The 25,361-nt window shown below is 37.9% G+C and overlaps 1 protein-coding gene and 1 non-coding gene across 8 annotated transcripts in view; one reads left to right on the top strand and one right to left on the bottom strand.

Annotated features, from left to right (window-relative positions):
- BNC2 (basonuclin zinc finger protein 2) overlaps positions 1 to 25,361 on the top strand; it is a 420,364-nt gene that overhangs the window by 106,122 nt on the left and 288,881 nt on the right. Inside the window, exon 1 of one of the 7 annotated variants that reach the window (XM_053924658.2) lies at positions 3,937 to 3,973. The exons of the other annotated variants lie outside the window; for them this stretch is intronic. Within the exon in view, the coding sequence (XP_053780633.1) occupies positions 3,971 to 3,973 (3 nt within the window). The 5' untranslated portion in view covers positions 3,937 to 3,970. Of the gene's footprint in view, positions 1 to 3,936; positions 3,974 to 25,361 lie in introns of those variants that run through there. 7 annotated transcript variants of the gene reach the window in all.
- On the bottom strand, positions 15,740 to 15,846 carry LOC112302925 (U6 spliceosomal RNA). Its single transcript, XR_002974597.1, has one exon. It is a non-coding gene; the product is annotated as a U6 spliceosomal RNA (small nuclear RNA).

Below are 25,361 nucleotides of genomic sequence, written 5' to 3'. Positions count from 1 at the left end.
ACTGCCAAAAAAGGGGTGGTAGCCATGGGGGTGGGGCATAGAAGAATCCATAAATAAGTTAGGGGATAAACTAGAAGCTATTTGGAGATTGTATATGGGTTATCAGAAGGACAGGGTGAGGTTGTTTGGGAATAAAATGCCGACAACAAAATACCTGATTTCACATAGGAGGCAGAGAAAGAACACAAGTTATTATTGAGTAGGCATTAACATATTTACATGCATGCAAGATAATACGAGGGTGACCGCAAAGTTAGGACAAAAATCTCAGTACTCATCAGAGCAGAAGAAAGTACATTGAGGTCTCATATTGAGAAACAAAGGGCTGCTCCTTGTGAGAGTTTTCTGGACATCTCATGAGAGACACTTGAGCTAATCCTATAGGTTGTTTTGACATATTAAGGTGGTTTGGCATTTGACCTTGGAGCTATTTCTACACTGAAAACTGGAGAGTGTGCTTAATTCCTAGAAAGCTTTTATCTTTGTTCTAAAGGTTAAAATAAGGACTGAAATTCACTGTGGCTCCAAGGAAAGAAACAATCTTAAAAAAGAGGGGAAGGTGCCCTGCCTGGTGTGGCTCAGTGAAGTAAGTGCTGGCCTGTGAACCAAAAGATCACTGGTTTGATTCCCAGTCAGGGTACATACCTGGGTTGTGGGCCAGGTCCCCAGTTAGGGGTGTGCGAAAGGCAACCAATGGATGTATCTCTCACACATTGATGTTTCTCTTCCTCTCCTTCTCCCTCCCTTCCTGTCTCTCTAAAAATAAATAAAATTTTTAAAAAAATAAATTCAAAAAAAAGAGGGAAAGGATAAAATGGTCTTTTTGGCCTTTATAATGGAGAAAATTGTTTTCTGAGTGTTTAGTAGCCAATGGTGCCATTTACTGAGGTGGGCAATTCTGGAGAATGAGCCAATTTGAGTAGTCAAAGGTTGACACTTGTAGGGATGCCAAGTTTTAAGTTTTTATTAGACATTCCCTTGCAGATGACAGGTATATAGTTGAATGCATTTGCAGTGTAGAAGAGCGATCTAACCTGAAAATAGGGTTTGGTGGCTATCAAAGGTCACTTGGTATCTCAAGTCTGGGAGTAGACTGGGCTGCCTAGACAGAGGGAAAGTGGAGTGAGGAAGAAAAGAGGAAGTTTCTTTTTGGTTGTATAATCATAGAGTTAAATAAGTAAATCACCCCAAGTGGTTAGTACTGAAGACATAGTCATAGCAATGGTAAATGTTTTCCTTTTTTGATTACCGTATTTTTCAGACTATAAGACTATTTAATTAGTTACAAAATGACAAGCTTCAAGATATTATACCCTATAGCAAGATATTTAAGATCATCATAACATACATATTAAAGGAGGCAAATCTTTGTACTTTTAAATCACTTTTAAGTTGCCTCTTTACTTTCACTGGATGGTAAGTTGGGATATTCAGTCAGAAATATTTATTGAATAGGTAAATTGGGGGGAACACATGTTTCCCCCCAAATTTGGGAGGAAAATGGGGGTGCGTCCTTTAGCCCAAATGTAGCTTACCTGGCTCACGGGAGGTTGGGGGGGCGGCAGTGGAGCAGGCTCACAGGAGCAGGACCACATTTTTTTTTGTTTCCAAATTTTTTTTTCCTATTTTCCTCCTCTAAAACATAGGTGCGTCTTATGGTCCGGTGTGTCATATAGTCCAAAAATATGCTACTTTTCCTAAGGAATGTAGCTCAAAATCTAGTTTGCACAGTTTTTTGTAAGCTAGACTACAGCTTTTTGTACATTGTACAGTCTCTTCAGTCTCCCCAATCTCCTCTTGACCCTTCTTGCACCCATACATGTGCTCTACCCTCTCTTTTTGGGTCAGTGTGCCCTTTTACGCTGTCTTGGTCTCTTATTTTGAACTTTTGCTTATTTGGAAGTATTCTCAGTTGTTTCCACATGTAACTTTTAGATGTTTATTCCCTTTCATAGAATTAGGTATCCTTTTACTGGTTTATTTATTCGGTCTGGAATGTGCCAGGTTGTGAGACTTGAGATTCCCTGCTCTCCAGTGCAGAGATGGCTTTGTATGGATGGAAGTGGAAGTTCAGGGAGAAATATTATGTTGGAAAGAAATAAATACATGACTGTGGGGCCCAAGTGCTTCTTGGGTAGATGTATTTCTTAGTGAAGCAATTACTACACGTCGAAAAATGGATGCCTTTTTGTACTATAATTGAAGGCAAATTGGAAAATGAAATACAGGAGAAAAATACCTCCTGTTTATATTTGCAAAAATATTTTGATCCAGACTAACATAGAGACCATTCTTGCTCCTTATTTTATTGGACAGCTCAGTTTGTTGAGTTGGGGGCAACTTTCCTGAATCATATACTGGTAAATCCTGCACTTGTTGGAAAAGGTTCCTTATTCGGAGACCCTGTTGCCACTTGAGGCTTGGCAAATGCAAAAAGTTGTGGTAGCCTTCAGGGACATTTTTTCATTTTATGATGAGGTAGTGACTAGAGACTGAAAAATACATGCAAACAAGAGTGGGCAGTGAAGACTTGGACAAAGATTTTACTAACTGACAGTGTGAAATATTCGATAGACTGTTTTAATGGATTTATCTTAGACAGTTTTTCTGTTGTGGAAGTGTCAGTCAATAATTTACCCTTCCCAGAAGGCAGAAGCAGCAATCATACAGTGTAAACCGATACTTTGGGGCCTGTTGCTTTGCTGGAGCTCCTCTTGGCTGGAGCTGGATGCCTCATGGTTGCCACACAAGCACCAAGTGTCTACACTTTGACAAAGGGGTGTGTGGAAACTACCCCATGGCAGGGATGTTGGCATTGATTCACTTCGAGTGGTATCTGAAGTAATGGATTACTATAACTCTCCATCTGTTCCACATCAACAAGAATATAACTGTATATTTTTTAAAAGTTTATTTTGATGTAGGGTGGAGTTCTATAAGGAAGATAGAGTGGTAGTGGGAAAATAGGTTATTTTTAAAGGAATATTTAAAAAGCTTCAGAGAAGGGGCAAAGTGGACTAGCTGGTTGATACCTGGGATGTGTTTGTATTGTCTAGCAAGATATTGGATGCAGCTGTACATGAGACTTACCCTTTGGCAGTGCAAACGTTAATGTCAAAAACTTGAGTCCATTACCCCTTGCCATACAATTCATTTTGATGCAATAGTGAAGTTGAATGATGACGTTGAACACAACTTCACTGCAGATTTAAATACTGTTTATGTGAATTTTATTTTCCTGTTTAGTCACTGAATCATACTGTAGTGTTGGCATGGGGAGTTTTGTAATTTGCCTTCCTGTGCGAAGAGTGCTTTTCTTCTACTGCATGTTCACTTCTGCATACTTTTTTTAGTTAGGCATTATGTCATTACGAAGATTTACAGTTATTTAATAATGATTTATTATAGTAATTTATTCTGCCAGCTGTGGCACATTTTCAGTGGAATTTGTAAATCAAATTTATACAGAAATTTACCAGGACATGCATTTCAGGATTTAGTAAAACGTGCTTTAAAATATTTTTGAAGTGGGTAGTTTTATGCTAACACATTTGGGATTAAGCTTTACCTTAACAACCTTTGTTAATGTTCAAACTCTTCCGTGTCTGTCCCACAATTACGGAAAGAGGAGTCTGTGAGATCTGTTAAAATAAAATACAGTTTCAGGCTGTCCACTGTGCTTCCAGACCATTAGTGTCATGTTATATTTGACCTGGGATGTTCAAATGATATTGAGGGACACGGAAACATCCTGACATTATGCTCTGTGCAGTTCCATACGTTTTAATCACTATTAAAATGTGCATCCGGAATCATAAAGGAGAATGAACCTAGAAGGTTATGTTCATTTTGAAGCCCTAAGTGTCAGATTTTTTCCTCCTCTTGCAGAGCTCACTGGCCACTAACCATGTGGAATACATTTAGCTTTGGCGGACTTGCCAGCTCGTGCTCCTCCTGCAGTTTCTTTGTTATGGTACAAATACGGCAAGTTATTATATGTATTTTCCTATACTTTCACTCTTTTTGGGAAAAAAAAGATTGTTGAGATTTTGTATGTTTACTTGATGGTATATATCCATTTAGAAAAGCAGAGTCTAGACAAGAAGGAAAGTGCATAGATTGCTTTATAACTTGTATTTTTTTTAAACCTGGCAATTTGAGAAGCTGTCTTTGAAATGCATGATTGCCAAGTAATTTGTAAAAATGACTTGTTCCCTAAGATTGCATGAGAATTGTAGTTCTAAGATAAAACTACTAATTCACAGCTTCAGTCAGCTGGTTATTTTGTCTACAGCAGCATGAAACATTTCATTTGACTTACTACTGCCTTCAAACACATTGACTTCATTGATCAGTTGTTTTAATATTGTGAAGATACAGTCTTAATGTGCCTTGAAGCAGAAGTTTCAGGTGATACTTAATTGTATTTAAAGCAGTAGACTAGGCACTATCTAAGATGGAAATGCAAGCATTTGAAAATACTGTAGCCTCTAGTTTTTTGTTGTAGTTTGTATTTGCATAGCATGTTTAGGCACTGATTAAACAGAATGTAACAAAAAACAGCCAAAACAATTTGTCATCTGAAATGCAATTCCTCCCCATTTAAGGGTTTTTATTTTTTATTTTTTGCCATAACACGTGACAATGTGAAGTTTGTCATTTAATACCTTATTTCTTAAAAGATAGAATTTTTAAAATGTATTTTATTTATTTTATTTATTCTTTTATTGTTGTTCAATTATAGTTGTCTGCATTTTCTCCTCACCCCTCCACCCCCACCCCAGCCAAACCCGTCAAAAGATAGAATTTTTTAAAAGTTCTTAGAAATATCACACAGCGGTTAATTTTGTTCACATTGGAATTCAAGTTACAGGACATTAAAAACTGGGTCTAGCCCTGACCGGGTGGCTCAGTTGATTGGAGTGTCATCCTGTAGACCAAAAGGTTGCAGGTTCAATCCCTGGTCAGGGCCCATATGGGAGGCAACCAATTGATGTTTCTTTCTCATATCAGTGGCTTTCTCTCTCTAAAATCAATAAACATATCCTCAGGTGAGGATTTTTTTAAAGGGATCTTTTAGTGATCTCATTAGAAAGAAAAAATTCAAAATAAATGTATTAAAAATATGTACATAGTATGGGAATTCATCTCGATGTTTAATATTCCTAGAAAAATTGTTAAAACTTTTTATATAATTATTTACATGTGTGCTATCTTGACAAATGACTCCATAGTATTTGATATATTTTTATTTTGAGAAAAATAAGTCTACAGTGAAAGGGAAACAGATAAAGAGATTTCTTGGAAGGGTTTAGAGATGGACCTTCCTATTTTTGTAATTTTATTTTTCAATTACACTTGACATTTAATACTATTTTTATTAGTTTAAGGTGTACAGCATAGTGGTTAGATAATCATATACTTCTCAATGTGGTCCTCCCGATATTTCCTGTACCCACCTGGCACCATGCATAGTTATTACAGCATTATTGACTATATTTCCTATGCTGTACTTTATACATCCCCATGACTGTTTTGTAACTACCAATCTGTACTTCTCAATCCCTTAAACTTTTTCACCCAGTCTCTCAAACCTCCTTCCCTCTGGCAACCAAAAGATGGAGTCTCTTGAGAGATTTCATTGCTGATCACTTAGATGTGGTGCCAAGTTTTCCTTGAAGGCATTTAGTACTTACATGCTGATGAGATCTTAGAGAAAGGCTGGTCTCTTTGTTTTACTTTTTTTTTTTTATCCAGTACTCCAGTGCTCACAATATATGAGGTATCTTTGCCACATTTAAATACAGAAGAAAAGACTATTTTATAAGTAAATTCACAGTTCTGGACTTAGTTTTGAACTTAGTAGAGTTTTAAGTTTTTTTCTTTCGGGCTTACCTGAAAATCTTCATAAATGACACCAAATTGGAACTTTTAAAAAAGGGCACAGTTGAGGAAGGACAAATATGTCTCATATTGTAGGTGAATTTTGACTGACTGGTAGTGAAGGCTTTGAGGAGCTGAAAGGGGTAAGGGGGGGGGAATGTTCAGTGCTCAATTAGCAATAGTGTCAATGGAATCATGACCTGAATTTCTCCCCCTAGCATAGAAACTCCTGAAGTTACTGTAATCGTTCATTTGTTCATCATGTGTTCATACATTCAACCAATTTTCTTAAACACTGTTGAATACAAGGCAGCCTACCAAGCATGGTAAGAATATAGAGGTGGAACAGACATGAATTTACTTTCAACATTGATAGGATTTACTTTCAAACCTATAACTGTTTATTAACAAAAACATGAAGTATGGTTAGCAGCAGTTTTAGAGAGATTGTTACAGTCCAATTCAAAGATATTGAGTTCTAAGCAAATTATAAGCAAGGAGGCTATTCATTTGCAGAAATCTGGCAGATTCTAGAGTTTGAGATAAATTGTATTTGCTGATTTGGTACGGCAGGCATTCTGGGGGGATGTCCTCTCCCATCCGATATGGACAGATGATTGCCTTGTCAAGTGTTTAGCCTATGTGTAATGTTTCAGCTAGTTAAGTGCTATAAGGAAAATGATATGACCAGCCTAGAGATGACTGGCGAAGCTATACCCTGTTGTTTGAGATCCTAGTCAGGAATAAAATGTAGAGAATCAAGGACAGAGCATAATTTCAATGTTTAGACATTTGTTAACTTCAGAGAATATATTTTAGATAGAAATATTTTAACTTATTTATGTATTGATAGCTTATATGTGTAAAATATCAAATTATATCTAATGCATACAATTAATTGTTAATTTGAGACATCCCCTCTCTACTATTTTTGCCTACCTGCAAATGATCAAATTATCTTTTGTTTTTATTTTCTGAAAAGTAAAATTTATTTAAGCATCAGTTCTTTAAAAAACAAAACATAACAACTCTAAATTCTTTGTTTTTCACTATCACCTAGTTTAGGTCCTCATGTTCTGTGATGGGCTATCCATTTCCTATTAGTGTCTATTATAGTGCCAGGTGTTTGGATGCTTGTGGTACAGACAGAAAATCGATGTACTACTTTGCTGTTGGAGCTTACATTCTATGGGGATGTTTAAATACAACACAAATCCCCTAATTGAATACTCTTGCCTCAGATCTCTCACCTTTCTGATATATCTGACACACTGTTTTTCTAAGACAAAACACAACTTTCATTATTTAACTTTTCTGCTCAGAAACTTAAAGCCTCAATTTCAAGACCTCTACAGTTTGTTATATTCTTTCTTAATCTCATTTTTTAAAATTATTCTTTAAAGATTTATTTATTTTTAGAGAGGGGAAGGGAAGGAGAAAGGGAAACATCAATGTGTGGTTGCCTCTTGCACGTCCCCTACTGGGGACCTACCCTGCAACCCAGGCATGTGCCCTAGACTGGGAATCGAACTTGTGACCCTTTGGTTTGAAGGCCAGCACTCAATCCATTGAGACAAACCAGCCAGGGCTCTAATCTCATTTTTTAATAGCATCCTTCATCTACCAAAGGAACATGTCCTTATTTTTATTTTTATTCATGCCCATCTACCCATTTGGCATGTTCTCTGTGTCTTTTTATATTATCCTTACCCCAAGAATCTCAGTCCATATCTTTCTTTTGACCAAATTACTTATGCTCCTGGAAGCGTTATAGTTAATAACAGAAGTAGTGATATGTTGTACTTCTAATTTAGTAAAAGAGAGAAGTTATTTATATCTTTTATTTAACTAGGGTGTTTATGTATAATCTCTTCAACTACATTGTAAGTCAGGTGAAAGTAGAGGGATTTATCTTAAATATCAACACCGTACAAATATGAGCACAATTGAGCACCAGGAAAAATAGTGCTTTTGAGCATCTGAAGAGGTGCAACAAAGGATCCAAGCTTAGATATTGAACTTCTAAGATGCTCTCCATATTTTGCTTAGAACCTGAAAACTCTAAAACTTTTTGTTTTAACTGGTAATACATAAATATTTGAGAAAAGAGTACAGAAGCCTATACAAGTGGGGGACTCCAAGAAAACTGGAATTATCTTCTGGAGGGCAGTGCCTTGTAGTATACAGTCTTTGCCAGTACGTGAGTGTTCTAGGAACCCATCTGTATCAGTGTACTCGCAGGTGTTGTTGTGAGAGGCTAAATTCAGCTCCAGTGCCTTTTTTTTGAAGATTCTTTCAACATATTTGCCCATTTCGTGATGGGTGATTTATCAGTGTGCCTGTCCACACTACATAGAGTGTTCAGCAGTTTTTGCCCAAAAACAGCATGACCCCAATGCCTCACCCTCCCTATTTACCTGATCTTATCCCAAGTGACTTATTTTTTGTTTCCCTGGATGAAAAAATTCCTCAAAGGGAAACATTTTGCTGATGTGTAAACCAGGTAAAACAGAAAACAGCAGAAGCACTAAAGGCATCAAAATTGAAGTGTTCAAAAACTGTTTTGAACAATAGAAAAAAGGTCTCGATAGGTGTATTGCATAAAATGGAGAGTACTTTGCAGGTGACTGAGGTTTAAACATGTAAAAGTAAATACACTATAAATAAATTCCATTTTGGGGGGGTCCTCCTCATACAGAAAAAACAGATTTCCCATCCCTCCTCAGAAATAATTTCTGTTTACCAGATTCTTAAAGTTATTTTCCGAACTAGCCTAATGCAAGTATAGAAGTATTTATCAATCCCTTCCCAGTTTTTTCTTTTTCTGGGGGACACAAATGGTCATACACTATGCTTACTGTTCTGCATCTTGCCTCGTACTCATGCATGATATGGAGATATTTCTTATCAATACTTACAGTTTTATTTTATTCTTAACAGTTGCTTATACTGTTAAGAACTCTTAGAAAAGGATCATAGTAAGATTTTATTCTTAACAGTTGTTTAAACTGTTAAGAACTCTTAGAAAAGGATCATAGTAAGATAAAGCAGCAAATTCTAAAAGTGGGAAGAAGTCAGATATAAGAAATAGAAGAAGTAATTACAACTAACTATAAGAACATAAAATGGTTGATTCTTTGAATTTAAAAATAGATGATCCCCAGAGACTGTCTTTCCCTCTAGGAGAGGTCAGAAACATGCTTTCCCCCCACTTTCCGCCCAAGCTCTTAGAAGTCCTAACAGTGTTACTACACATTAATTTGATGTTCAAAATGAAAAAGTTTAATTATCAAGAGAGAGACTTACTGTTTAAAACATAGGGTGAATATGCAATGTCTTTTAGCAGAATTCTTGTCTGAAATGGTAGAAACCTGGAGAAGCAGTGCCAAATATTGGGAGGAGCACGTATTTTGAAATCAGACCAACTTGGTCTTAAAATCCCCACAATGACACTTAATATAAGACCCTGGCCAAGTGACTTAACTTTCTTAGCTTCAATTTCTTTATTGGTAAAATGAGAATAGTAATTCCTATCTCATAGGACCTGTGAAGAACAAATGAAAAAATATTTTCTGCTTTCCCCAGTATCTGACACACAACAGGTGCTCAGTAAACATAAATTGATAACCCTTTGCCTATCCAGAATGATTAATTTCCTAAGAGCTCTGGATGCTGAGATCTTACTGTTTCTTTTAAAACATATCACAATGCCTTGTATATGCTAAGCACTCCAGACTCATGCACTGATTTATTTTGTTCTGTTACTTTTAAGTGTCTGGTTTGGTTTTCTTCATATTCTTCACCAAAACTTTAAATCTCTAGGAAGAAGTACAAAGACCCACACATGACCATATGTACCATGTGAAAATGCTGAACTTAGCCAAATGTCAGAATCTCAAGTATTGATGTGCTTTTCAATGTTTAACAACTGGTTCAGTGGGGTAGGAGAGCTCTAACTTGTGGCATTTGCTGATTGCTGTGGTCTAAATATTCCCACCATGGCTAATTTCTAGTCAACAATGTCAACTGGTTTGTAAATGCCTGAAGGTTTAATAGTCTGTCCTCACAAGTCGGTGGAGTGGCCCTCTTACACTGCTGGATTTTCAACCCTCTGGACCTCTGTGATATAAAAGCAGTTTAGGAAACCCAGGTCTCAAAAAATGGTCAAGCCTCTGCCACCAGCTCATTTTTTGACTTTGCCCCAGTCTCCTACTCTCCCTCAGTCTCCTACTCTCCCTATTTGTATAGTAAAGCAATACAAGTAGGTCACTTTTCTTAACCTTTTTTGGTACTGTCTTAACAATGCTTCGTGAGTGTCTCAAGCTATGGAGACCAAGGGGCCCAGGCTTTGTGTTTCTTGTCTTATATGTTCAGTATGAACTTCTTTTTAAAAAAGTCTCCATGAGTTAGAAACAAGTATGTCTGAGAACCACCATTAATGGAAAAAAAAAGCTGTCACAAAGCCCATGTCTGTAATTGTAGCAGAGGCCCTGATATGGTGACAGGTAATGGGTTTACTCAGTTTATATATCTGTTGCTAACAGTATGGGGTGTGGTAAAAGTAAGTTTACAGAGTTTATTGTATTATTATTTATTAATTATTGTACTGTTTTCTATACAAACAACTGTAAACCTACCTTTGTCCCACCCCATATAGGGATTAGGAACATGCAAAAGGGAACATAATGCATCTCACTGTTGTTTTTGTCAGAGGTAGACATGATAGAAAACATTTTTGGTACTTCACATTTTATTTATTTATTTATTTATTTATTTATTTATTTATTTTTATTGTTATTCAATTACAGTTGTATGCCTTTTCTCCCCATCCCTCCACCCCACCCCAGGTGAACCCACCTCCCTCCCCCACCTCCACCCTCCCCCTTGGTTTTGTCCATGTGTCCTTTATAGTAGTTCCTGTAATCCCCTCTTCCCACTGTCCCCGCCCCGCCACCCCCCCCCCCCCCCCCCCCGCCGCCCTGGCTATTCTTAGATTGTTCTTAACTTCAATGTCTCTGGTTATATTTTGTTTGGTTTTTTCTTCTATTGATTATGTTCCAGTTAAAGGTGAGATCATATGGTATTTGTCCCTCACCGCCTGGCTTATTTCACTTAGCATAATGCTCTCCAGTTTCATCCATGCTGTTGCAAAGGGTAGAAGCTCCTTCTTTCTCTCTGCTGCGTAGAATTCCATTGTGTAAATATAACATAGTTTTTGGATCCACTCGTTTGCTGATGGGCACTTCGGTTGCTTCCAGTACTTAGCTATTGTAAATTGTGCTGCTGTGAACATGGGGGTGCACAGATTCTTTTGGATTGGTGTTTCAGGGTTCTTAGGGTATAATCCCAGCAGTGGAATTGCTGGGTCAAAGGGCAGTTCCATTTTTAGTTTTCTGAGGAAATTCTATATTGTTTTCCACAGTGGCCTCACCAGTCTGCATTCCCACCAACAGTGCACTAGGGTTCTCTTTTCTCCGCATCCTCTCCAACATTTGTTTGTGGATTTGTTTATGTTGGCCACTCTGACTGGTGTGAGATGATACCTCATTGTGGTTTTAATTTGCATCTCTCTGATGGCTAGTGATGCTGAGCATCTTTTCATATGTCTCTGGGCTCTCTGTATGTCTTCCTTGGAGAAGTGTCTGTTCAAGTCCTTTGCCCATTTTTTAATTGGGTTGTTTGTCTTCCTGGAGTGGAGTCGTGTGAGTTCTTTATATATTTTGGAGATCAGGCCCTTGTCTGAGGTATCATTGGCAAATATGTTTTCCCATACTGTTGGTTCTCTTTGTAATTTGGTGCTGTTTTCTTTAGCCATGCAGAAGCTTTTTATTTTGATGAGGTCCCATTTGTTTATTCTTTCCTTTATGTCCCTTGCTTTAGGGGATGTGTCTGTGAGGATGTTGCTGCGTGGAATGTCTGAGATTTTCCTGCCAATGTTTTCCTCAAGGACTTTTATGGTGTTACCACTTATATTTAAGTCTTTTATCCATCTTGAGTTTATTTTCGTGTATGGCGTAAGTTGGTGATCGAGTTTCATTTTTTTGCATTTAGCTGTCCAGATCTCCCAACACCATCTGTTGAAGAGGCTGTTTTTGCTCCATTTTATGCTCCTGCCTCCTTTGTCAAATATTAATTGATCGTATAGACTTGAGTTTATTTCTGGGCTCTCTGTTCTGTTCCATTGGTCTGTGTGCCTGTTTTTATGCCAGTACCAGGCTGTTTTGATGACAGTGGCCTTGTAATACAGTTTGATATCAGGTATTGTGATCCCTCCTGCTTTGTTCTTCTTTCTCAAAATTGCTGCAGCTATTCGGGGTCGTTTATGGTTCCATATGAATTTCTGAAATGTTTGTTCTATATCTGTGAAATATGTCATGGGTACTCTAATAGGGATTGCATTGAATCTATAAATTGCTTTGGGTAGTATGGCCATTTTGATGATGTTAATTCTTCCAATCCATGAACATGGTACATGCTTCCATTTGTTTGTGTCTTCCTTAATTTCTTTCTTCAGTGTTGTGTAGTTTTCTGAGTACAGGTCTTTTACCTCCTTGGTTAGGTTTATTCCTAGGTACTTTATTTTTCTTGTTGCTATATCAAATGGGATTTTTTTCCTGATTTCTGTTTCTGCAGTTTCATTGCTGGTGTACAGGAATGCCTTTGATTTCTGGGTATTGACTCTGTATCCAGCTGTTTTGCCAAATTCATTTATTAGGTCGAGTAGTTTTTTGGCGGAGTCTATAGGGTTTTCCATGTACACTATCATGTCGTCTGCAAACAGTGATAGTTTCATTTCCTCCTTTCCAATTTGGATGCCTTTTATTGCTTTTTCTTGTCTGATTGCTGTGGCTAGGACTTCCAATACTATGTTGAATAGGAGTGGTGAGAGAGGGCATCCTTGTCTTGTTCCTGATCTTAGTGGGAAAGCTCTAAGTTTTTGTCCATTGAGTGTGATGTTGGCTGTAGGTCTCTCATATATGGCCTTTATTATGTTGAGGACTGCTCCCTTTATTCCCACTTTGCTGAGTGTTTTTATCAGAAATGGGTGCTGTATCTTATCGAACACTTTTTCTGCATCTATTGATATGATCATGTGATTTTTGTCTTTGCTGTTGTTGATGTGATGTATTATGTTTATTGATTTGCGAATATTGTACCATCCTTGCATCCCTGGGATGAATCCCACTTGGTCATGGTGTATGATCTTTTTAATGTATTGCTGGATGCGGTTTGCTAATATTTTGTTGAGGATTTTAGCGTCTATGTTCATCAGCGATATTGGCCTGAAGTTTTCTTTCTTTGTTGTGTCTTTATCTGGTTTTGGGATTAGGATGATGCTGGCTTCATAAAAAGAGTTTGGGAGTCTTCCATCATTTTGGATTTTTTCGAATAGTCTGTGAAGGATAGGGGTTAGCTCTTCCTTAAATGCTTTGTAGAAATCTCCTGTGAAACCATCTGGTCCAGGGCTTTTGTGTGATGGGAGTTTTTTGATGACTGCTTCAATTTCCTTTGCCGTTATTGGTCTGTTCAGGTTTTCTGCTTCTTCTTCATTCCGTTTTGGAAGATTATATTTTTCTAGAAATGTGTCCATTTCATCTCGGTTTTCAAATTTCTTAGCATACAGTTCTTCATAGTAATTTCTTACAATCCTTTGTATTTCTATGGTATCAGTTGTAATCTCTCCTCTTTCGTTTCTAATTCTGTTTATTTGGATCCTCTCTCTTTTCTTCTTGATGAGCCTACCTAAAGGCTTGTCGATTTTGTTTATCTTTTCAAAGAACCAGCTCCTGGATTCATTGATCCTTAGGATTGTGCTTTTAGTCTCTATGTCATTTATTTCTGCTCTGATCTTGGTTATTTCCTTCCTTCTACTTGCTCTGGGCTGTCTTTGTTGTTGTTCCTCCAGTTCTTGTAGGCGTAGGGTTAGGTTGTTTGTTTGAACTGTTTCTATCTTCTTAAGGTAGGCCTGTATTGCTATGAACTTCCCTCTCAGGACTGCCTTTGCTGTGTCCCATAGGTTTTGGGTTGTTGTGTGTTCATTTTCATTTGTTTCCAGGAAGTTTTTGATTTCTTCCGTAATCTCGTTCTTGACTCATTCATTGTTTAATAGCATGCTATTCAGTCTCCATGATTTTGAGTGTTTTTGGTTTCTTCCTTTGGGGTTGGTTTCTAGTTTCAGTCCCTTATGGTCAGAGAAAATGCTTGATATGATTTCAATTTTCTTGAATTTGTTGAGGCTTGCTTTGTGTCCTATCATGTGGTCTATCTTTGAAAAAGTTCCATGGACACTTGAAAAGAATGTGTATTTTGCTTCTTTGGGATGAAAAGCTCTGTATATATCAGTTAAGTCCATTTCCTCTAGGGTATTGTTAAGTGACACAATATCTTTGTTGATATTTTGTTTGGAAGACCTGTCCATTTTTGATAGTGGGGTGTTAAAGTCCCCTACTATAATTGTGTTGCTGTCAATATCTTTCTTGAAATCCTCCAAGATTTTCTTTATGTATTTGGCTGCTCCTATGTTGGGTGCATATATATTTACAATGTTTATGTCTTCTTGGTGGATTCTTCCTTTGAGTATTATGAAGTGACCTTCTGGGTCTCTCTTTATGGCCCTTCTTTGGAAGTCTATTTTGTCTGATATGAGTATTGCTACCCCTGTTTTTTTTTCCTGTCCATTTGCTTGGAAAATTTGTTTCCAGCCCTTCACTTTCAGTCTGTGTAAGTCTTTTGTCCTGAGATGGGTCTCTTGTAGGCAGCATATGTGTGGGTCATGTTTTCTTATCCATTCAGCTATTCTATGTCTTTTGATTGGAGCATTTAATCCATTTACGTTTAAGGTTATTATCGATAGGTAGTTATTCATTGCCATTTTTTCCTACCTGTGTTACTCTGTCTTTCTCTTTTCCTTTCTTTCCTTAAAGCAGTCCCTTTAGCATCTCTTGCAGAGCTGGTTTGATGGAGCTGTATTCTTTTAGACTTCTTTTGTCTGGGAAACTCTTTATTTGGCCTTCTATCTTGATTGAGAGCCTTGCTGGGTAAAGTAGTCTTGGTTGCAGGCCTCTGGTTCTCAGTACTTGGAATATTTTTTGCCATTCTCTTCTGGCTTGGAGCGTTTCCATTGAGAAGTCAGTTGCTAACCTTATTGGGGCTCCCTTGTATGTTACTTCCTTTTTCTCCCTTGCTGCCTTTGAGATCCTCTCTTTGTCTTGGAAATTTGCCATTTTAATTATGATGTGTCTTGCAGTGGGTCTCTTTGGGTTCCTCTTGCTTGGGACTCTCTGTGATTCCTGTATTTGGGTGACTTTTTCTCTCCTCAGATTAGGGAAATTTTCCATCATTACTTTTTCAAACAGGTTTTCTATCCCTTGCTCTTCTTCTTCTCCTTCTGGTATTCCTATTATACGGATATTGTTACGTTTCGTGTTGTCCTGCATTTCCCTTATTGCCTCTTCATTCTTTCTGAGCCTCTTTTCCTTTTCTTGCTCTTTCTGGGTGTTTTTTTCTACTTTGTCCTCCAGCTTGCTGATCCGATCCTCTGCTTCATCAAGTCTGCTTTTCATTCCTTCTACTGTGTTCTTCAATTCAGAAATTGTATTCTTCATTTCCTCTTGGCTCTTGTTGATAGTTTCTATTTCCTTTTTCATGTTGATATAGTTTGCAGTGAGTTCATTGTAGTTTCCTTGTAGTTTCTGGTAGTTCTCTTTGAGCTCAGAGAGCTCAGTGAGCTTCCTGATGACCATTGCTTTGCACTCAGTATCTGATAGTTGACTTGCCTCTTTTTCAGTTAGCATTCTTTCTGAGACTTCCTCCTTTCCTTTCATTTGGGAATTGTTTCTTTGTCTTCCCATTGTTTAAAAATATGGAACGCTTCACGAATTTGCGTGTCATCCTTGTGCAGGGGCCATGCTAATCTTCTCTGTATCGTTCCAATTTTAGTATATGTGCTGCCGAAGCGAGCACTCACATTTTATTTAAATGTGACTTTTCATTTGTGTGTGAGTGAATTCTCCATGTTTATGAATGCCGTGTGAATGAGCAGTGACTTACAGGCAAGGGCTGCAAACTCAAATGGATTCAGTGGCCAGGCAGGTAATGGAATTGAGGGAAACTAGTGAGATCTAATACAAGGGAGTAGGAGAGACTTTCCACTGGAGAGTGCATGCTAAGAAGAGTAGCTTCTGTTCATTGCATCAGATTGTTGGCATGAAGGAATGCAGATTTCTGTTGCCATATCTTTATTTCTCTGACACTCCATCCACCCTTTGCCTCTACTCCCCTGTCCCCAGCAGCTAGAAATCCATACTTTAAAATTTCTTGATTTTTTTTTACATGTTGACCATGAATTAAACAGACATGCACACTCATACATACTCACTTATGAACCAAGCAAAACAAATTTGACCTGAGGGCCAAACTTGGCCTGTGGCCTTGTAGTTTGCAATGTCTTTTTATACACATGTACATACGTAGCAACTAATATTTAATGAGGGCTTCTGTGCTAGATACTCAGCTAAATCTTCTGAACTAATCAAAATAGTTAATCTTCACAACAATCTTGTGATTTAGTATTATTCCTTTTTTTTATAGTTAAGGAGTTTTGGCACTTGCGGAGGCTAAGTAACTTGCTGAGGTCATATGATTAGTAAAAGTTTTCCTCAGGTATTCAAACCTAAGAAATCAACTGCAGAACTTTGGCACTTAACCACTGGGCAAAGCTGACTCCATAGATGTCTCCACATGTTGCTATAAGCACACACACAAAACATGAGTAACTGAATGTAAAGAGAAGGTTGAGATTGTTGTCTAATATTAGCTCATTTATGTGCAATGATATGGTTTATATGTGTGCTGGATGTGATAAAACACTGGAATACTATCTTTGTTCACACTTTATAAGATTTTTCTGATAAAGCTCAGTAAGGCCAGTGTAAATATTTCACAGGGAGTTTATATTTCTTTTTGTCAGAAACTAGACATCCCGAACTGTGGGGCCAACATTGTCTGTGTTCAAGGGCAAAGGTTCCCTCTCTTCTCGTTGCCATATTTAAACCCCACCCATGGAAAGGCTCCAAGTCCTGAGTGATGATCACTTCCTCTAGGCAAGGGTATGAAGAATAAAAGTAAATCTAGCAGGAGGAGTAAATCCCACAAGACAGAGATAAGTACTTGAGGTCAGAGACTGCATCTTTTATAGTTTGTCTACATACCAAACTCATTAATATGAATAATCATCTTAGCTACAGTGGTTGTTGTAGCAAAAGTAATACAAGAAACTAGTCTTGTCTTACATTTTTTCATCACCTCTTTCATTACTTCTAGGATTTGTGGAGATCTCTCTGAGAAAGTGATGTGAAATCAGGTCCTCCCATGTTTCTCCTTTTATTTCCACTTCTTTTTCCTACTTATATATTTTTCAACCTTAAAAACTCCAGCCTAAAGTGCTAAAACTATAAGACTCTAGAAAGAAAAACAAAAACAGCGCAACAATCTATGTATTTATCTGTTTAGGTTTTTCCCCTGGGGTATTTTGGAACACCATCAGACAACCTCTTTATGGTTTATTCACTTGGTGTGGAATGGGAGAGAAAAAAGAGCCAGTCCCTTTGACAGTGTTCTTCTCAACATTCTACACCCATCATGTGAATGGAGACAACCCAAAACCTTCATTTTCAGAATTGTATCTCAGCCCCTGGCTCCTGGAGAAAGCCAGTGTGGTTCAGATGTGGGATGGGAAGAGTGGTTTGCATTGGCATTGACCTTGCGGGTGCTCTGGGGCCGGAGCACACTCAGCTGTGGGTTACAGATGCTTGCTCTCCAGTATTAATGTGGCCAACATGTGAAACCATGGCACCCACAATACTACACAAAGGTCCACGCCTCTGATAGTTTGGGAAATAACTCCCAGCTGAAGAAATTCCTTCTAGAAGGGCTGGAATACATTCTTGAACAGAAAGTATTTTTTTTAACCTTCAGAGGGGTGGAACCAGGAAAGAGTTGCTTGATGATGTTGGTCTGGGCACCAGCATCATAGGGTGTCTACAGTCTTGGGAGCTTTAAACTGAAAATGGGAAAAAAATGCTACTCTAAACCCTAGATTCATAAATACTCAATTCCATGCCATGCATGTAGCAGAAAGTTTGTACACTCAAGCCATTGTAGAGTTTCTTTGGAGATGTCAAGTACAACCATTACTTGTGGTTGTCATCTGGCCTGATTCAGGGTGTATTCAGAATGTTTCCACCAATTTTTATTTCCCTCAGGAGACATCCAAGGTTAGTAGGACCAGAGAAATCTATGTATAAAAGAAAGGAAATGAGCATGTGGTTGAGTGGCACTTTCTTTATAAATTCAATAACCAAGACTCTTTTTTTAGGACACAGAAATTTTTGTCCCTTCTCACACATAAGGGCTGTGCTTTCTTCTAACAGTTCACTTGAGGAGCTGGGATATTTCCATCCCCCATCAGTTACTGCTCTAGTGTTCTCATTCAGGTACAATTTCCAGTGAAATAGTAGCTTATAAGTATCCAGAAGTTAGTTTATTGACTCTTATTGCACTTCTGAGCACCTAATAAATAATTTATTAGTCTGATGGATATGTGGCTACCTAACTATGGGGCATGAAATATGCACTGTTTTTCTAATACACTGTAGGGAGACCTGTTTATAAAGTATTTAGTATTGGTTTTATAATGCACCGTTGACAGCAGGAGACCACGAAGCTCAAAGATCAATCTCATTTTGGCCTACAGTATTAATGCTGCTTTATAAAGCTCTGTGACAGGTCACTTAGACAGTGGTCCTCACAGAAGGGACTCGGTTAAGCAAGATAGCCTGTAGTGGCTGCCAGCACAGCGGATGAATGTCTTTGTCCAAGTCCCTGAGGTGACTGTTTGGCAGTTGCTGATGTTGGCCAGGTGATGGAACTCATCATTTCCCTATTCTCCAGAGGGATTCTGGACTGAGAGTGCCCAGTTCTGCTAATGCAGCCCTCACTAATGGTACAGAGAGTTGGTGTGACTTTGGACCACAATTGCAGTTCTGGAGATACCAATCAGGAAGTAAGGAATGGGGCTTAGCTCTCCTCAGCTCACTCTCTCCTGTTTGTTAATGGCATTCTTCCATCTCTCCCACTCCTTCATTCCAATTACATATGTGACATAGAATAAAGTTTTCTGATTTTCGTTTGCTTTGGGGAGTTCATTAGCCCTGAATGCATTAACAGACATTTAAAAAACACTACATAGTAAGCACTTAGAATTGGGGGACATCTAAATAAAGATTAAATACTCTCATCCAAAAATCAATTCTCAATGTTTTAATTTGTTTATAAGAATTATACGCTATAGGAATGCCTTATAAAGGCAATGATTTACATATACCCCGTTAGGGTATATGTTTTGGAGCAGCAAGGCTTTTTTTCAATTTTGCATTAGGGACTTTTTGCTGTTCTAAGTATTCTGCTTCCCAAAGTGATAAATCTGAACTGCACTTCCTCTTTTTTAACTTCATTTTTTATTTTTTAGTTTTTATTTTTACTGATGAGAGAGAGAGAGAAAGAGACATCAGTTTGTTGTCCCACTTATTTATGCATCCATTGGTTGATTCTTGTATATACCATGACTGGGGATTGATCTCGCAACCTTGGTGTATCAGGACAATGCTCTAACCAACTGAGTTACCCAGCTAGGCTGAGCTGCACTTTCTTGAACCCAGTATTTTTGCTTGTAATTTCTCATGATTTGGGGGGAACCAAGGTTGAGTTCTTTCTGCTGTTTGCCATGTCCTCTTCATTTCCTATTATTCAGAATTTCATTTAACTCTCTCCAATTGGACCTTTCTGCTCTTCAGTGGTCCTTGATTTCATCCTGCCATTGTTTCTCTTAGCGAGTGACCTCATCTTTTCTGCGATGATCATTTCTTTTATTCAGCTATCATTTGTTGAGCATTTACTATGTGTTAAATACTACTTAATTAGACCCTGTATTATCAAAATGGATAAAACTCTGTTCCTTTCAACAAATGTGCAGTTTAGTGGGAGAAATGGGCAGTAAACTGGCTTTCTGACATGAGCACTCTCAATATGCCTATCTCTTACATTTCGCTTCTGAGAAAAAATATTTTTCTTTTTCCTTCAGGGGTACCCTTTTTTTTGTGCTCTTGATCACATTCTCTCCTAGCACCCTTTTACATCATTTCCCCTCTGGCTTAGATTTTCAGTATCCTTTTCTTTGCTGGCCTCATCTCCTTTGCCTATGGACAGAATCCCCACACTCCCAACCTAGTGAGAAGCCAATCACCAACACACTAACACACCCTTTCCCAGGCCCTGCTGACTTTTCAGACTACTGTTCTCTTGCTTTACTTGTTTGCTTTGCAGAATTTCTCCAAAGGCTGTTTATCTTTTCTGCTTCCTTGTTTTTATAATTTGCTTATCTAACTCCTTTAGAATTTGGATTTTATAACTTCTATACCTATCAGACCACTAAGATATTTCTTTTAGGGCAAATATATAATTATAAAATATTGCAGCCAGAAATATATATGAGGTGTGGTATAATGAATACCCATTTGCCCAAGCTTAAGAACTGATAGTGCACAAATATATCTGAAGCCCTAGGTCACCATTCCAATGACACTGCAGCCACTGCCATCCCTGCTATCCAATATCTTACCCCCACTCAAGCACTATTCTGATTTGAGTAGTTATCATTCCCATGCGCTTTGTTTTACTTTTACTATTTACTACTACTTACTACTATACATGGTTTTACTCTACTCTAAATATAGCATTGTATTTTTAGAACATTTAAAACTCTGACTTCTCTCATTGTTCAGAACATTGGACCCTCATGATGCCCCTGTTAATACTGCTCTTTCTGTCTTCTCCCCCAAGACCTGTGGGTACCCCCCTAGATGCTGCCCCTGGCCACCTTCTTTTACCACTGTGTCACTTCTCTATAGATGGGTCCCAGATCTGATAACTCTAGTGTCAGTCTGTTTTCTTAACATTTTTATTTGCCTAGTCACTAACATGATCTGCTGTTTTCCCAAACTGAGCTCACTATACAGACCCACAAACCAGCTCATTCCCATTTCTTGGTAGCTACCATTCCACCAAGCTCAGAATATCACAGTTTAGGTGTCATTGTTGACTCTTTGTTACAGTATGTTATCAGTCATTCTTGTCCGCTGGGTTTTATCTCCACATTGTATTTTGTTCTTTTTCCCAGCCCTGTTGCCTATAGCCATTTTACTCAGATTATTATAATGGCTTCCTAATTGATGTCTTTGATTCTGTCTTTTGACACTTCAGTCTCATGCTGCTGTTGAGAAGCTTTCAGCAGTTTTGGTTGTTGGTAGATAATAGGATAAACACTGGGTTGGCCAAAAAGTTCATTTGCTTTTTTCCATAAGATGGCTCTAGTAGCACTTAGTTATCTTTAGCTGTCATTTTTTAAAAAACCAAAATTGTCAAAATTGGTGTATTTTTATGTAGCCATTTTAATATGGAAGATGGAAGAAAACATGCAACATTTTTGGCATAATATGTTATATTCTTTCAAGAAAGGTAAAAAACTAACTGAAATGTAAAAATAGATTTATGCAGTGTATGGACAAAGTGCTGTGACTGATCAAATGAGTCAAAAGTAGTTTGCAAAGTTTCGTACTGGAGATTTCTTGCTGGCTGATGCTCGATGCTCCATGGTTGGGTAGACTAAAGTTGATAGTGATCAAATTGAGACGTTGAGAACAATCAATGCTATACCACATCAGAGATAGCCGACATACTAAAAATATCCAAATCAATAAAGTTACTGGTGAAAATGAAAAAGATGTCTTTTATTTTATGGAAAAAAACATACGGACTTTTTGCCAACCCAATAGCAACTCTTTATGGTGGATTTAGGGCTGTTCTGATTATAATAGTTCCTATTGGCCTGTCCATCCCTTTCATTCATCATTGCTCAACTCTGATCCTACCTTATGTTCTAGTCAAATTGGATCAATTCTCTAGCAGTTTTATCAGTTCTTCAGTTCCAGTGCAAATGCTGCTGTGGCTTAGAGACTTTCTCTTAGAGCACTGATTGGAAGGATTCTCGGTTGTATAGGGTTCTGCTGTTGCTTCTCTTCTTTTTTTTTTTAAGATTTTATTTATTCATTTTTAGACAGAGGGGAATAGAAGGACAAAGAGAGGGAGAGAAATACCAGTGTGTGGTTGCCTCTTGAGCACCCCATACTGGGGATGTGGCCCATGACCCAGGCATGTGCCCTGACTGGGTTTCAAACTGGCAACCCTTTGGTTCACAGCCCGCGCTCAATCCACTGAGCTACACCAGTCAGGGCTGCTTCTCTTTTTGCATTTTTTATTAAGGTTGTTTTTGTATGTGGCTTATGTCCTGTACTAAATTGTAAACTTGTGAGCAGGGACTATGTCTTATTTTTCCTGTTCTCCACACCCTCTTATACCTGGCTAGTAGGATGTTGATTAGTATTCCCTAACAATGGCTAAAACATGTTTAATTTAAAATATCTCTCTTTATAATAAGTAGAAGAAAAGGGAGCTAGAAACTGAGCTAGTCAGGACAAAAGTGTATGCCTTATCAATTAGCAAATTTTTCAGTTCCCAAATTACTCACTTAGTTATTTCTATTCTGTTCAGGCTTTGTTTGTTACATGGTTGACTACTGTCAGCCTTCGAGATTTAACTCTTAAAAAGGGTTTGGGTGGTCATGGAATGTTTTATTTACAATTGCTTTAAAAATATATCTTGAACTTAGTGCCTTTAAGTAGTACTGTCTGCAGAGTACTTTCCTCCCCAGTCTCTCTGTAGGGACACACAGTGCCTACTCCAAATTACCCACCCCCAAATAGTCATAGTTATAAATCAGAGGACAGGCTCAATGAGCCAGACTTGTGAGCACATTTCAGGATCCTAAATTGTGGGGTTGATACTTTTCAAACTGAGGTATGGTGTTCATTTCCATTTAAGTCTCTTGGATACATTTCACAGCCTAGTTAAGGTATCGCTCACCTAATTATTTTCTCCCACCCGTTTACTATCTTTCACATTCATCCTCATTCTGTGAAACTCAAATATTTACATGATTCCTAACACTTCTTAGCTTTGAAAAAATTGTTGCCAGCGAACAGTACATTTAATGACAGTTACTTGAGTGATTTTTGATGTTAATAAAGTATCTGCTTTCTGTACCTTCTCTCCCACCTTCCGTTTTTTCTTTTCCACTTTTCTTTTCTTTCTTAAACATAGTTCTAAATTATTATCACTATTTTTAGTAGTATTACCATTAACAGTAGCAGTAGTAAACTTTTAGAACTAAAGTATAACATGCATACAGAAAAGTGCACAAATCATATATGTATGCAACTTGATGAATTTTTACAAAGCTATCATCTCCAGAACCACCAAGTAGATGGAGATACAGAATATCACCTGGACCACATAAGCTTTCCTTGTGCCTCTGGCAGCAGCTACCTGGCAGCAGCTACCTGCCATTGAAGATCATTACTTTCAGACCTAAGCCACCTGTTAATTCTTTACATTTTTAACTTGCCGTTAAAGAGCTTCTGGCATGTTCTGGGATTCTTAATTTTGAAAACACTCTCCAAGTCCATTCAAATTTGCTTTGTTTAAACATTATTTCATTAAAAATGTATGTATATAAAATAGTCTCTGTGGTTTCCTGAAGACTTTAAAACCAAGTATACTGGTGGTATTGCACGTTTTAAGTATATTTTTTAGATCTGGGAATTTCATATAAGGGGTGCTATCAGTAGAGTTGCTTTTTTCTGTGAGAGTTCTAAAAGCAGCGTTGGATTTCCTGGGTGTCTGTGAATCTCAATCTTTCTTCCCATAGTAATTTAAAGTATTACTGTGATTTCTCAGTCTGCAGACTTTAGAAGGAAGTAAATAAAGAAATTAATACTATGTTTACAATCCTTGCTGCTCTTCATAGTCATACAGAAGTAATTCCCCATTTATGTTCCCAGCATGTTTTTCATATTCACTTAAGGAAACACACCACTGGTTCTTTTCCTCTAGATTTTCTCATAAAACATTGACTTTAAGTTATAGTAGAAGAAACCATTGTCACTGTTCATACCTGAGATAAGATGAATAAAGTCACTTTTCTGTTTTTTTAAAGATTTTATTTATTCATTTTTACAAGAGGGGGAACGAGAAGGAGAATGAGAGGGAGAGAATTATCAATGTGTGGTTGCCTCTCATGCACCCTGTACTAGGGACCTGGCCCGTAACCCAGGCATGTGCCCTGACTGGGAATTGAACCAGTGACCCCAAAGCTTGCAGCCCGTGCTCAATCCACTGAGCTACCAGCCAAGGTTCTGTTTTTAAACCAAAACAGGGTGGGTAAAATGTTTGATCTTTTGGAGACTCCAGATTCATGTGGACCTCAGATGCTTTTGCATCTGCAAATGTCTTCATTCTATGGATTCATCATTTCTCTAACATTGTGTAAACTACTTCAGCTACCACACCCTACCCAAGTCTTTTTATTTTTTTATTTTTCATAGTATATCAAGAGATTATGGCATTTGGAGATCCTTGATGTGTTTCTCTGAAAGTGAGCCCCTGATTAGGCTGTCAGCAGAGGCTCTATCACATTGATTGTCCCTGTTGGTACAGAGAGAAGTGTCCAACAGACAGTTTCTCCCTTTAGCCATAGAAAGATGAAGTTTTAGGTAGTATTTGCTTGTAGCGATGTTCGTGCCCCTGTATAAAAGTGATTTAAATTTGTATCCTATTCATACCTTATTGTAGGAGGCCTGTTTTCCTCCCTTAGTTTGAGGTCACATAATGATGTTTTCACTGCACAAGCCTTCTCCTTCAGTGTAGGTGATCAATTTTTTTGGGGGGGGTGGAGGTACAGCAGTTATTTTTATTTTTTGTCATGTGTTTTAATGTGGTATCCTTGTAAGTAAACACCAGAGCATTTTGCTTTGTCAAAAACAAACTAATGCAAAACCAAAGGTATACATGCATGTCTTCTTGACAACTTGGACCTTGATCTTGTTCCCTGAAATTTTCAGGCTATTTTGGTTGACATTTCTATATGTAGAAATGCACCCAGCCCAGGCTGCCAGAGTCATTGGAATATGGTATAGTTGTAAATGTGAAATAACATGTACAATTTTAACACAGCCGCTCATAGAGGAGAAAGGGAGCAGTGATTAAGACTGGCAATCAGAGAGGACAGTACAACTTCCCCCCCTTCATTTGAATAAATTGAGATCCTTAACTGCATTTTGAATTAGTTAATCCACGAGCTGTTAATCTCATGGAGCTTTTGGAGAATAAGCTATAGAATAGATGTCTCCTGAGAGGAAGATGCATAGAAGAATGCAGGTGCACAGTTCACTATTCACATACAAGCGAGCACCAGGTTAGATAGATTCAGTGGTTGGCACGCACGCACCATCTTTTCAATCTGGATT

This window comes from Desmodus rotundus, chromosome 1 (genome assembly GCF_022682495.2).
Source record: "Desmodus rotundus isolate HL8 chromosome 1, HLdesRot8A.1, whole genome shotgun sequence".
Taxonomy (NCBI): Eukaryota; Metazoa; Chordata; class Mammalia; order Chiroptera; family Phyllostomidae; genus Desmodus; species Desmodus rotundus.
Note: the sequence above shows the minus strand (reverse complement) of the source record. Positions and strands in the feature narration are given on the sequence as shown.